This window comes from Ovis aries, chromosome 3 (genome assembly GCF_016772045.2).
Source record: "Ovis aries strain OAR_USU_Benz2616 breed Rambouillet chromosome 3, ARS-UI_Ramb_v3.0, whole genome shotgun sequence".
NCBI lineage: Eukaryota > Metazoa > Chordata > Mammalia > Artiodactyla > Bovidae > Ovis > Ovis aries.
In genome coordinates, this window is record NC_056056.1 from 111,395,926 (window position 1) to 111,411,230 (window position 15,305).

The window sequence follows — 15,305 nt, forward strand, 5'->3', positions numbered from 1 at the left end:
ATGAACACTTGAATTTCTTCCACCTTTTGGCTATTGTGGATAATGCTACTGTGAACATAGGTATGTGAATAAATATCTCTTCAATACCCTGCTTTCACTTCTATTGATTATATACCCAGAAATGGAATTGTCAAAACAGGTAGAAATTCTGCTTAATTTTGAAGAACTTATATTCTCTTTCTCATAGTGGCTACACATTTCCCATTCCTACTAGCAATACACAGGGTTTCAATTTCTCCAAATTTTTGCCGACACTTGTTTTCTGAGTTTTTTTGGTTCATAAGGGTTGTGAAGTCATGTCATTATGCTTTTGATTTGCATTTCCCTAATGATGTTAGGTTGAACATCCTTATTCTTTACATATGTAGAGTTCTTTATATATTATATACATATATATCAGTTCAGTTCAGTTCAGTCCCTCAGTTGTGTCCAACTCTTTGTGACCCCATGAATTGCAGCACGCTGGGCCTCCTTGTCCATCACCAACTCCTGGAGTTCACTCAAACTCACGCCCATCGAGTCAGTGATGCCATCAGCCATCTCATCCTCTGTTGTCCCCTTCTCCTCCTCCCCTGAATCCCTCCCAGCATCAGAGTCTTTTCCAATGAGTCATCTCTCTGCATGAGGTGGTCAAAGTACTGGAGTTTCAGCTTTAGCATCATTCCTTCAAAAGAAATCCCAGGGCTGATCTCCTTCAGAATGGACTGGTTGGATCTCCTTGCAGTCCAAGGAACTCTCAAGAGTCTTCTCCAACACCACAGTTCAAAAGCATCAATTCTTTGGTGCTCAGCTTTCTTCACAGTCCAACTCTCACATCCATACATGACCACAGGAAAAACCATAGCCTTGACTAGATAGACCTTTGCTGGCAAAGGAATGTCTCTGCTTTTCAATATGCTCTCTAGGTTGGTCATAACTTTCCTTCCAAGGAGTAAGGGTCTTTGAATTTCATGGCTGTGGTCACCATCTGCAGTGATTTTGGAGCCCCCCAAAAAAAAGTCTGACACTGTTTCTACTGTTTCCCATCTATTTCCCATGAAGTGGTGGGACCAGATGCCGTGATCTTCATTTTCTGAATGTTGAGCTTTAAGCCAACATTTTCACTCTCCTCTTTCACTTTCATCAAGAGGCTTTTTAGTTCCTCGTCACTTTCTGCCATAAGGGTGGTGTCATCTGCATATCTGAGGTTATTGATATTTCTCCCGACAATCTTGATTCCAGCCTGTGCTTCTTCCAGCCCAGTGTTTCTCATGATGTACTCTGCATATAAGTTAAATAAGTAGGGTGACAATATACAGCCGTGACGTACTCCTTTTCCTATTTGGAACCAGTCTGTTGTTCCATGTCCAGTTCTAACTGTTGCTTCCTCACCTGCATATAGGTTTCTCAAGAGGCAGGTCAGGTTGTCTAGTATGCTGATCTCTTTCAGAATTTTCCACAGTTTATTGTGATCCACACAGTCAAAGGCTTTGCCATAGTCAATAAAGCAGAAAGAGATGTTTTTCTGGAACTCTCTTGCTTTTTCCATGATCCAGTAGATGTTGGCAATTTGATCTCTGGTTCCTCTGCCTTTTCTAAAACCAGGTTGAACATCTGCAAGTTCACGGTTCACATACTGCTGAAGCCTGGCTTGGAGAATTTTGAGCATGACTTTACTAGCGTGTGAGATGAGTGCAACTGTGCGGTAGTTTGAGCATTCTATGGCATTGCATTTCTTTGGGATTGGAATGAAAACTGACCTTTTCCAGTCCTGTGGCCACTGCTGAGTTTTCCAAATTTGCTGGCATATTGAGTGCAGCAGTTTCATAGCATCATCTTTCAGGATTTGAAATAGCTCTACTGAAATTCCATCACCTCCACTAGCTTTGTTCGTAGTGATGCTTTCTAAGGCCCACTTGACTTCACATTCCAGGATGTCTGGCTCAGGGTGAGTGATCACACCATCGTGAATATCTTGGTCATGAAGATCTCTTTTGTACAGTTCTGTGTATTCTTTCCACCTCTTCTTAATATCTTCTGCTTCTGTTAGGTCCATACCATTTCTGTCCTTTATCGAGCCCACCTTTGCATGAAATGTTCCCTTGGTATATATACATATGTATATATCCATATATATATATATAGAAAGAATTTTTTATATATTCTAGACAAAATATCTTTTAAAATACATGAATTTCAACTGTTTTCTCCCTTCCTGTAGGTTGTCTTTTCATTCTGTTAATCGTATCTTTTGATACACAAAAGTTTTTAATTGTAATGAAGACTAATTTATTTATTTTTTGTCATGTTACCTATACTTTTGATGACATATCTAAGAAATCATTGCCAAATCCAATGTCATGAAACTTTCCCCCTTTGTTTCTTCTAAGAATTTTATTGCTTTAGCCAACAGGTACATAAAAAGTTCTTCAACATGACTATTTATCCAGGAAATGCAAATTAAAACTACAACAAAATATCACGTTGTATCTGTTAGAATGTCTGTCATCAAAAAAGACAGGAGATAGAGAGACAAACAACACAATTACTGAAATTAAAAATACTTTAAAAGAAATCAACAGCAGAATATCTGAAGCAGAAGAACAGATCAAATAAAGTAAAAAAAATAAAAACTGAGGATAGTCTCAGAGACCTCTGGGACAATATCAAAGTCACCAACATTTGAATTATAGGGGTCCCAGGAGAAGAAGAGAAAAAGAAAGGGTATGGGAAAATTTTCAACTCTAATCTCTTCAAAAATTTTCTCAAGAAAAAAGAGAAAGTGTATGAGAAAAGTTTTGAAGAGATAGAGTTGAAAATTTTCCCAACATGGAAAGGGAAATAGTCCATCAAGTCCAAGAGGCACATACAGTCCCATACAAGATAAAACCAAGGAGAAACATGCCAAGACACATACTAATCAAACTAACAAAGACTAAACACAAAGAATAGTAAAAGCAGCAAGGGAGAAGCAACAAGTAACATACAAGGGAAACCCCATACGCTTAACAGTTGATCTTTCAGCAGAAACTCTGCAGGCCAGAAGGGAGTGGCAGGATATATTTAAAGTGCTGAAAGGGAAAAATCTACAACCAAGATTACTATACCCAGCAAGGATCTCATTCAAAATTGATGGAGAAAGCAAAAGCTTTTCAGACAAACAAAAGTTAAGAGAATTCAGTACCACCAAACCAGCTTTACAACAAATGTTAAAGGGACTTATATAGTCAAGAAATACATGAGAAGAAAAAAGATCTACAAAATCAACCCCAAACAATTAAGAAAATGGCAATAGGAACATATATATCAATAATTACTTTAAATGTAAACAAATTAATGCTCCAACCAAAAGACACAGACTGGCTGAATGGATGCAAAAACAAGAGCCATATATATGCTGCCTACAAGAAACGCCCCTCAGACCTCAAGACACATATAGACTGAAAGGTAGAGGATGGGAAAATATATTCCATGCAAATGGGAAGCAAAAGAAAGCTGTAGTAGCAATCCTCATATCAGACAAAATAGACCTTAAAAGAAGTTTACAAGAAATAAGGAAGGACACTACATAATGATCAAGGGATCAATCCAAGAGGAAGACATAACAATTATAAATACGTAGGTACCCAACATTGGAGCACCTCAATATGTAAGACAAACACTAGCAGACAAAAGGAGAAATTGATAGTAACACAATAATAGTAGGAGACTTTAACATCCCACTTACACCAGTGGACAGATCATCAAAACAGAAAATTAAAAGGGAAACACACATCTTAAATGATACATTAAATGAGATGGATCTCATTGCTACCTTCAGGACATTCCATCCAAATGCAGAAGAATACACCTTCTTCTCAAGTGAACATGGAACTGTCTCTAGGGTAGACAACATCGTGGGTCATAAATCAAACCTCAGTAAATTTAAGAAAATTGAAATTGTATCAAGCATCTTCTCTGACCACAATGCTATGAGACTGGATGTCAATTACAAGAAAAAAACCGTAAGAAATAGAAACACATGGAGATTAAACAACACATTTATAAATAACCAACAGGTTACTGAACAAATCAAAAGGGAAATCAAAAAATGTCTAGAAACAAATGACAATGAAAACATGACAACTAAAAACCTATGGGATGCAGCAAAAGTAGTTCAAAGAGGGAAGTTTATAGCAATACAATGCTACCTCAAGAAACAAGAAAAACATTGAATAGACAACCTAACTTTACACCTAAAACAACTGGAAAAAGAAGAACAAAAAAATTAGTAGAAGGAAACATATAAAGTCTGAGCAGAAATAAATAAAAAAGAAATGCAAGAAACAATAGTAAAGATTAATAAAACTAAAAGTGGGGTTTTTTTTGAGAAGATGTACAAAATTGACAAGCCTTTAGCCAGATGCATCAAGAAAAGAGAGAAGAATCAAATCAACAAAATTAGAAATAAAAAAGGAGAGGTTACAACAGACAATGCAGAAATACAAAGGATTATAAGAGATTATTATCAACAACTATATGGCAATAAAATGGATAACCTGGAAGAAATCACAGATTCGTAGAAAATTTCAATCTTCCAAGACTAAACCAGGAAGAAATAGAAATTATGAACAACCTAATTACAGGAGCTGAAATTGAAGCTGTGATTTAAAAAAATCTTCCAAAAACCAAAAGCCCTGGACAAGATGCCTTCATAGCAGACTTCTATCAAACATTTAGAGAAGGGCTAATGCCTAGCCTTCTAAACTCTTTCAAAAAATTGCAGAGGAAGGAACACTTCCAAACTCATTCTACAAAGCCACCATCACCCTAATACCCAAACCAGACAAAGACAACACAAAAAGGAAAACTACAAGCCAATATCACTGATGAACATAGATGCAAAAACCCTCAACAAAATTTTAGCAAACAGAATTCAGCAATGCATCAAAAAGCTCATACACCATGATCAGGTTGGGTTTATTCCAGGAATGCAGGTATTCTTCAATATACACAAATCAATCAATATGATACACCATATTAACAAATTGAAAGATAAAAACCATATGATCATCTCAATAGATGCCAAAAAAAGCCTTTGATGAAATTCAGCACCCATTTGTGTTTAAAACTCTTCAAAAACTGGCCATAGAAGGAATCTACCTAAAGAAGTAAAGGGCATATATGATCAGTCTACAGCAAACATTATTCTCAATGGTGAAAAACTGAAAGCATTCCCCCTAAGATCAGGAACAAGACAAGAGTGTCCACTTTCATCACTATTATTCAACATAGTTGTGGAAGGCCTAGCTACATCAATCAGAGAAGAAAAAGAAATGAAAGGAATCCAGATTGGAAAAGAAGTAAAGCTGTCACTATTTGCATATGACATGATACTGTACATAGAAAACACTAAAGATAGTATCAGAAAATTACTAGAGCTGATAAGTGAATTTAGCAAAGTTACAGGATACAAAATTAATACACAGAAATCACTTGCGTTTCTATATAATAACAATGAAAAATCAGAAAGAGAAATTAAGGAATCAATCCCATTCACCATTACAACAAAAAGAATTAAATATCTAGGAATAAAGTTACCTAAGGAGATAAAAGAACTGTACACAGAAAATTACAAGACGCTAATGAAAGAAATCAAAGATGACATAAACAGAGGGGGAGATATTCCATGTTCCTGGGTAGGAAGAATCAATATTGTGAAAATGGCTATACTACTAAATGCAACCTACAGATTCAATGTGATCCCTATCAAATTATCAGTGGCATTTTTCACAGAACTAGAACAAAAAATTCACAATTCATACGGAAACAGAAAAGCCCCCAAATAGCCAAAGCAGTCTTGTGAAAGTAGAATGGAACTGGAGGAATCAATCTTCCTGACTTCAGATTATACTACAAAGCTACAGTCATCAAGACAGTATGGTACTGGCAGAAAAACAGAAATATAAACCAATGGAACAAGATAGAAAGCCCAGAAATAAACCCTTTCATCTATGGGTACCTTATTTTTGACAAAGGAGGCAAGAACATACAATGGGGCAAAGACAGCCTCTTCAATAAATGATGCTGGGAAAACTGGTCAGCTACATGTAAAAGAATGAAATTAGAATACTTCCTAACACCATACACAAAAATAACCTCAAAATGGATGAAAGATATAAATGTAAGACCAGAAAATATAAAACTCTTAGAGGAAAACAGGCAGAACACTCGATGACATAAATCAAAGCAAGATTCTCTATGACCCACCTCCTAGAGTAACGGAAATAAAAACGAAAGTAAATAAGTGGGACCTAATTAAACTTACAAGCTTTTGCACAGCAAAGAAAACTATACGCAAGGTGAAAAGACAACCCTCAGAATGGGAGAAAATAATAGCAAATGAAATAACTGACCAAGGATTAATTTCCAAAATATACCAGCAGCTCATACAACCCAATGCCAGAAAAACAACCCAATCAAAAGTGGGGAAAAGACCTAAACAGATATTTCTCCAAAGAAGATAAACAGATGGCTAACAAACACATGAAAAGATGTTCAATGTCTCTCATTATTAGAGAAATGCAAATCAAAACTACAATGAGATATCCCCTCACATCTGTCAGAACAACAATCATCAAAAAGTCTACAAAAAATAAATTCTGGAGAGGGTGTGGAGAAAAGGGAACTCTCTTGTGCTGTTGGTGGGAAAGTAACTTGACACAGCCGCTATGGAAGATTGTATGGAGATTCCTTAAAAAACTAGGAATAAAACCACCATATGATCCAGCAATCCCACTTGTAGGCATATACCTTGAGGAAACCAAAGTTGAAAAAGACACAAGTATCCCACTGTTCACTGTAGCACTATTTACAATAGCTAGAACATGGAAGCAACCTAGATGCCCATCGGCAGATGAATGGATAAAGAACTTGTGGTGCATATACACACTGGAATATTACTCAGCCATAAAAAGGAACACAGACTCTAGAACCTATTATACAGAGTGAAGTGAGTCAGAAAGAGAAAGATAAATATCATATTCTAACACATGTATATGGAATTTAGAAAAATAGTCCTAAAGAATTTATTTACAGGGAAGCAATGGAGAAGCAGACACAGAGAATAAATTTATGGACGTGGGGAGAGGGGAGGAGAAGGTGAGATGTATTGAAAGAGTAACATGGAAACTTACATTACCATATGTAAGATAGATAGCCAATGGGAATTTGCTGTATGGCTCAGGAAACTCAAACAGGGGCTCTGTATCAACCTAGAGGGGTGGGATGGGGAGGGAGATGGGAAGGAGGTTCAAAAGGGAGAGGATATATGTATACCTATGCCTGATTCATGTTCACATTTGACAGAAAACAAGAAAATTCTGTAAAGCAATCTCTTTCAATAAAATAAATAAAAGGACAGGAGAAAACAAATGTTCGTGAGAATGTGGAGAAAAGGGAACCTTTGTGCATTGTAAGTAGAAATGTATATTCATGCAACAATTTTGGAAAACAGATGAAGGTTCTTCAAAAAAAAGTTTTTTAAAGTTCTGTGTGATCCAGCAATATCACACTTAGGTAGCTGCATCCAAAGGAAATGACAACAGAATATCACAGAAATGTATGCACTCTTATGTTCATTGCAGCATTATTCAAAATAGGGAAGATATGGCAACAACCTGGGTGTCCATCAATGAGTGAATGAACAAAGAAGTAGTAGTATGTATACATACAATGGAAATCTTATAGTTCAGCCATCAGAAAGAAGGAAATCCTGCCATTTACAGCAACTTGGAGGGAACTTGAAGGCATTGTCCTAAGTGAAATATGCGAGATAAAGACAGATATTACATTTTGTTGATGTTTAGTTGAACCGTGAACTTCCCGATGTTCAAGCTGGATTTAGAAAAGGCAGAGGAACCAGATATCAAATTACCAACATCTGCTGGATCATCAAAAAAGCAAGAGTCCCAGAAAAACATCTGTTTCTGATTTATTGACTATGCCACAGCCTTTGACTGCATGGATCACAATAATTTGTAGAAAATTATTAAAGAGATGAGAATACCAGACCACCTGACCTGCCTCTTGAGAAATCTGTATGCAGGTCAGGAAGTAACATTTAGAACTACACATGGAACAACAGGTTGGTTCCACATAGGAAAAGGAGTACGTCAAGGCTGTATATTGTCACCCTGCTAATTTAACTTATATGCAGAGTTACATCATGAGAAGCGCTGGGCTGGATGAAGCACAAGCTGAAATCAAGACTGTCGGGAGAAATATCAATAACCTCAGATATGCAGATGACACCACCCTTATGGCAGAAAGTGCAGAAGAACTAAAGAGCCCCTTGATGAAAGTGAAAGAGGAGAGCGAAAAAGTTGGCTTAAAGCTCAACATTCAGAAAACAAAGATCATGGCATCTGGTCCCATCACCTCATGGCAAACAGTGGAAACAGTGGCTGACTTTATTTTGGGGTGCTCCAAAATCACTACAGATGGTGACTGCAGCCATGAAATAAAAAGATGCTTACTCCTTGGAAGAATAGTTGTAAAGCAGAGACATTACTTTGCCAACAAATGTCCGTCGAGTCAAGGCTATGGTTTTTCCAGTCCATGGGGGTCACAAAATGAGTCAGATACGTATAAGTCAGATATGTATAGATGTGTGAGTTGGACTATAAAGAAAGCTGAGCACTGAAGAATTGATGCTTTTGAACCATGGTGTTGGAGAAGACTCTTGAGAGTCCCTTGGACTGCAAGGAGATCCAACCTGTCCATCCTAAAGGAAATCAGTCCTGAATATTCATTGGAAGGACTGATGTTAAAGCTGAAACTCCAATACTTTGGCCCCCTGATATGAAGAGCTGACTCATTTGAAAAGACCCTGATGCTGGGAAAGATTGAAGGCAGAAGGAGAAAGGGACAACAGAGGATGAGATGCTTGGATGGCATCACCAACTCAATGGACATGAGTTCGAATAAACTCTGGGAGTTGGTGATGGACAGGGAGGCCTGGCTTGCTGCAGTCCACAGGGTCACAAAGAGTCGGACATGACTTAGCAACTGAACTGAACTGACTGAGTTGCTCAGTTGTATCTGACTCATTTTGTGACCCCCATGGACTGTAGCCTGCCAGGCTCCACTGTCCATAGGATTTCCCAGCAAGAATACTAGAGTGGGTTGCCATGTCCTTTTCCAGGATATCTTCCTGACCCAGGGATTGAGCTTGCATCTCCTGCATTGGCAGGCAGATTCTTTACCACTGAGCCACCAGGGAAGCCCCCAGTATTGCATAGTATCATTTATATGTGGAATCTGAAAAAAAAAAAAGTCAAATCATAGAACCATGGCAGTAAATATTCCAGTGGCAGCAATTCCACTCCTAGGTATTTTTCCAAAGGGTGAAAAAAGGAAACACTAATTCAAAAAGGTATCTATACTCCTATGTTCACTGGAGCATTATTTCACAATAGCCAAGAAATGGAAGCAACCTAAGTGGCCATGGATAGATGAATGGATAGAGAAGATGTGGTATATACAATGAAATATTAGTCAGCCATAAAAAAAGAATGAATCCTTGCTATTTGCGACAGCATGGATGGACCTAGAAGGTATTACGCTAAAGTGAAATAAGTCAAACAGAAAAAGACAAATACCATACAATTTCACTTATATGTGGAGTCTTGAAAACGAAACAAACAAACCATCAAACAGAAACAAAACCACAGGTAAAAAGAAAAATGGGTGATTGATTGCCAGAGGGGAGGGCAAGGAATGAGTGAAATAGGTGAGGAAAATTAACAAACTTACAGTGACAAAACATATGAGTAAGGGAAATTAAGTGTACAACATGGAAAATATAGTCAATAGTAATGTAATATCTTTGTGCAGAGACAATGTACCTAGACTTGTTGAGCTGATCATTTTGTAATGTATGAAAATGTCAAACCACTATGTTGTTCACCAGTAACTGATATATGTTGTATGTCAATTATACTTCAAAAATATGTTTATATGTATACCAAACTGATGGAAAAAGAGATCAGATTTGTGGTTATCGAGGGTAGGGGAGGGATTGGATGAAAGTGGTAAAAAAAGTAAAAACTTCCAGTTATCAATAAATCCTAGGAATGTAATGTCCTAATGATTACTATAATTACTACTGCTGATGTTATTTGAAAGTGTTGAAAGAACAAATCCTGAGTCCTCATCACAAGGGAAAAATATTTTTTCTCTTTATTTTATATCTGTATGAGGTAATGGATGTTCATTAAACTTTTTGTGGTAATCATTTCATGATGTATTATGTGATTCTTTGTGACCCCATGGACTATACAGTCCATAGAATTCTCCAGGCCAGAATCCTGGTGTGGGTAGCCATTCCCTTGTTCAGGGTATTGTCCCAACGCAGGGATCCAACCCAGGTCTCCCACACTGCAGACAGATTCTTTACCAGCTGAACCACCAGGGAAGCCCATATATTATGCTATACACCTTAAGTTTATACAGGACTCTGTGGCAATTATATCTCAATATGAATGGAAGGAAAAAACCCACTTAGAATAGTGATTAGTGCACTATAAGCATATGATGTGTTGTGTAACCAATATACAAAATTAGGTAGTAGAAAGATGGTCCATGGAGCTTTGTTTGTAAATGGGAAAGAATCAGAAGGACCATCAATAGTGGAATGATAACCTTTATTACATGCTCCTAGCCACACTATGTAATACTATGAAGAGTTTTAAAAAGTTAGGTAGATCTATTTGTGCTAATAAGAAATAATCTCTCTGAGTGAAAACTGCATATGGCAGGCCAGTAATATTGTGTGTGGTATGATTAAAACCGTGCAAGGACAAAAATCATAAAATATTCATCTAAAATACCCTAACATATCTTATTTTGGATAGTTTGTACGTGGAGATGGAGAAATGTGTACATAAGCCATATTTTTAACAATGATAACCTTTGGGAAAGAAAATAGTGTGGGAAGGGAGGGGATATGCTAAAAGCCTGATTTATTTTCTATAATATATTTTCTGTTTAAACTATGAAACCAACCAAGAAAACTCTAAGGAAAGCTTAGTAATGTTTTCAGAAATGTTTAATTTCAAATATACTGTAACGTACATTTTTAGCATGTTGGTTTTAGAACTATTGACTTTTCTATTTGTGTTTTTGTTGTTGTTGTTGTCCTTAACTAAACAATGAACATTATACTAAGCCTCTAAATATGACAGAAGTACACATTTTTGGATGTTTCCATAAATGGAAGATGGCAGCATCTTGTGACATTTTCTCACATTTCTGGAAACATCCATAAAGCTTTACATGTACCTCTTGTATAATGTTTACAAACTACCTCTACATGTTAAAATTATATATACATGTATATGTGTGTGTATATATATATATGTATGTATTACCCCAGGTTGTTCTAATAACAATAAGCAACTAGAGGACAAAATTTATGTTGACTTCATTTTATTCCTCAAAGTATAACAGTTTGCATATAATCAGTGCTCAATAAATAGTTCTTAAATATGTTAAATTATTGTATTATTATATATAAAAGTCATGAGGTTAAAAATCTGCATTTTCTGAATAGACTACAGGTAAGAATATTATAATCATTTGCATCATCTAACAATCTGACTTTCTAATTACAAAATATGCATAGGCTTTCATCTCAGGAAATAGTTGTTTCATTTATAATTATCTCAAAACACTTTTCCTCCTTAATAAACTCCACAAATCAGACTCATAGGCACAAAATAAGAATTGTTTTCCTTAAATCTAAATATGAGAATTCAAGGAAAATAATTTAGAGCACAAAAAAAGCCTTCATTATTATTATTTTGTTTTCTTTGCCTTTTGCATTTTTTTTCAGACTTGGGATGTAGCTTTGTCACGGACTGCTAGAGCATGGGGGAAAAAATGTGTGTTTGAGCGTAATATTCATTTAGAAGAACTATATATGGCCCATCCTAAATTTAATGGTATTGGTGAAAATATATGGGTCGGCCCTGAAAATGAATTTACTGCAAGTATTGCTATCAGAAGTTGGTTTCAACAGAGGAAAAAGTACAATTTTGAAAAGAACAGTTGCTCTGATAACTGTTCTAACTATCTACAGGTATCTAATTTTATATTATTAATTCAATAGACTCCTTAATTGCTTTACTACTAAGTTTTTATTGATTGCTTCAATTTTATAAATAAATTCAAATGATAAAATTACTTCCTCTAATAGAATCAAAATTCTGATCAGTCCTAGATCTTCTGAATGTTCATAATTTCTTCTGTTTGCTTGAACCATACAATGAAAGCATTCCTTTAAATATAGTAAATCTAATCTCTATACCCAAAGATGAAAGGTACCTTTCTAAAATAACGCATGCTGGAAAAGGAAGTAAACAGTAAATAAAAATTAGTTCTAGTTTATGTATACATTCTATGGTATATGTATGTATGAAATCATTTTAATTGCAAATACATAGTATTATTTTCCTGCCTCATACCTAACGATTCACCCTTGTACTCCAAGAATACTGAACCACTTTTTATTTGTGCATATGTTTATTATTTTACATATTACATTTTTCATAATCATTAATGTCTGAATCTAATACTATGCAAAGGGCAGGGACCTTGTCTTCTCATCCATGTATTCTCGACACATAAACATGACATTATTTCAGTTCAGTTCAGTCGTTCAGTCGTGTCCGACTCTTTGCGACCCCATGAATCGCAGCATGCCAGGCCTCCCTGTCCATCACGAACTCCTGGAGTTAACTCAGACTCACGTTCATCGAGTCAGTGATGCCATCCAGCCATCTCATCCTGTGTCATCCCCTTCTCCTCCTGCCCCCAATCCCTCCCAGCATCAGAGTCTTTTCCAATGAGTCAACTCTTCGCATGAGGTGGCCAAAGTACTGGAGTTTGAGCTTTAGCATCATTCCTTCCAAAGAATTAGGTCTTCAATAAATATTTGTATCAAGAATCAAGAAACTATTGAATTAACTTCTAAGCTCATTTAAAAGATGATTATTTTTCAATCAGTCGATTCTGATGTAGAACTTACAATTTTGGAATTTTTTCATGTTGAACTAGTGTCTTTCTGTTCCATCAAATGAATTATGTTTCAAAAAAATCTTTGATCAGTTCTTTCTTCTAGAAAATGAGAGGCTGTCTATTATCTTACTTATGTCAAAGCTAAACTCCTTTATATACTTCAGTACTTTGAGTAAACTAACCAAGTCTCCTCCCTGACCTACTCCTCTGTATTTTTTCCTCCTTAAATCTAGTTTCCTAGACACTTTCATCTTCTGCATTTGACTTAACTTCAACTGCTGCAGACTTTCTGTTCTCTATTCTTTTAATGCATTGCTCTATTTCTTTTGGAGTCACACACTTTTAAAATCGCTAAGAGTTATAGAGAAAAGGAAAACAAATGGTTTCTTTCTGTCCCACAGAGGTTAACAAAACAATTTTTTTCTTTCTTCACTTAACAGTATCGGGACAATTAAAGACATTCAGGAATTATTTTCTGGAATATCTTTAATTATTCTCCTATTTTCATTCCAAGACCTGTCTTACAAGAAATTATTCTATAGGAACCAGCTCTTTTACTCATTTTTTTAAATGAAAAGCCCAGACTTTATTTTACTTTATAATAGAATTTCCTCAATAAAAGAAAAGAAAATTCTGCAACATTCAATTACTTTCTACTCTTGTATTTCTTTTCCTTCTCTTCTAAATCTTACTGTCCCCTCTTTTTCTTCTTTCTATTCACGACTTCCATTCTTCCAAGGCTTTTTCTCTTCTCGTTTCCCTCTTCCTCTCTGCCAATAACCTGGAACTCTCAGATTTAACAAAATGTTGAAAATTAATTCTTCCTTCCTTATTCTGGATCAGTTTTTCTCAGACTTTTTATCCTAAGAATACAGTATTGGTAGAACCTATTGAAATGTTTCTCTAATTACAGTTTTGTAAGTGCTTAACTAAATTCATGATAATTTTCTGCCTGCAGCCAAATGAAGAATAGTTCATATTCCTTGAATTGGCTTGGTTAAAGTTCTATGTGTACTGAGTATACTATTGATTATACTATGGCAGAGTAAATGTTCAGAACTAAATTTTATGTCTTCTCTGAAATTTTTATTTTAGCTTGTTTGGGACAGGTCTTACAAAGTCGGTTGTGCTGTTACTCCATGTTCAAGAATTGGACGTATTAAACATGCAGCACTTTTCATATGCAACTATGCACCAGGGTAAGTTCCTTTACATTTTTTAAAGACTATTAAAATAAATTGGGGATTTTTAAAGGATTCCAGCCTCCCTAGAAGTTTGGTTGCACCATATGACTGAGCTTTCAACATACTCTTCTAAATGTCTTTGTGAACTATAAAAGAATTAATTATAAGATAGCAATTAAAGAGTTTATATTGAAATATTTTTAATTCTGTAATAAAATGAGTCACAATTTAGTCATACTAATTTCACCTGTGGATAGCCAAATATTACTTCCAAAGGGAGTTTTAAGTTTGGTATTATTTCATAGTACCTAGGCTAATTAGGATTTAAATTATTTTTTAAAGTTGTTTGTTTACATATTTTATAAAAAGAAAATTAGATATGTTGAAGTGTATGTTGTAAAAATTAATCTGCTACTGCTACTGCTACTGTTAAGTTGCTTCAGTCGTGTCCGACTCTGTGCGACCCCATAGATGGCAGCCCACCAAGCTCCCCCATCCCTGGGATTCTTCAGGCAAGGACACTGGAGTGGGTCACCATTTCCTTCTCCAATGCATGAAAGTGAAAAGTGAATGGGAAGTCGCTCAGTCATGTCCGACTCTTCGAGACCCCATGGACTACAGCCTACCAGGCTCCTCCGTCCATGGAATTTTCCAGGCAAGAGTACTGGAGTGGGATGCCATTGCCTTCTCCCAGAAATTACATCAGGAGCACCTAAGTTTTATAACATGAAGGACTCTTAATTGACTAACCTCCAGAGGTTGCATTATTAATTGGTGCTAGTCTCATAAATATAAGGAATCATAATAACTCAGAGGTGGAAAAGTACTTCAGAAGTCTTCTAGTCAAGCTATCCATATGAAACTTGAACTCTTAACACTTACCATGTAATTATTTACCTAGACCCAAAAACTTTCCAATGATGGAAAATAACTACCTTCCAAAATAGCCTCTATTTCTGGAGAACTTTATTGGAAAGCCTCAAGTTTTTCTACGGGTCAATAGGATCCTATAAATAATGTTGTTAAAATGAATAATTGAAGTGAGAAAATATCCTAATCAACATGCCAAGAAAAATTAACTAC

The 15,305-nt window shown here is 35.9% G+C and overlaps 1 protein-coding gene across 1 annotated transcript in view; it reads left to right on the top strand.

Annotated features, from left to right (window-relative positions):
• The window catches only part of GLIPR1L2 (GLIPR1 like 2), a gene marked incomplete at its 3' end in the record, with an annotated part of 36,033 nt that overhangs the window by 2,422 nt on the left and 18,306 nt on the right, over positions 1-15,305 (top strand). The window contains exons 2-3 of the mRNA XM_060412449.1: positions 11,855-12,100; positions 14,134-14,237. Of these exons, the coding sequence (XP_060268432.1) occupies positions 11,855-12,100; positions 14,134-14,237 (350 nt within the window). The remainder of the gene's footprint in view (positions 1-11,854; positions 12,101-14,133; positions 14,238-15,305) is intronic.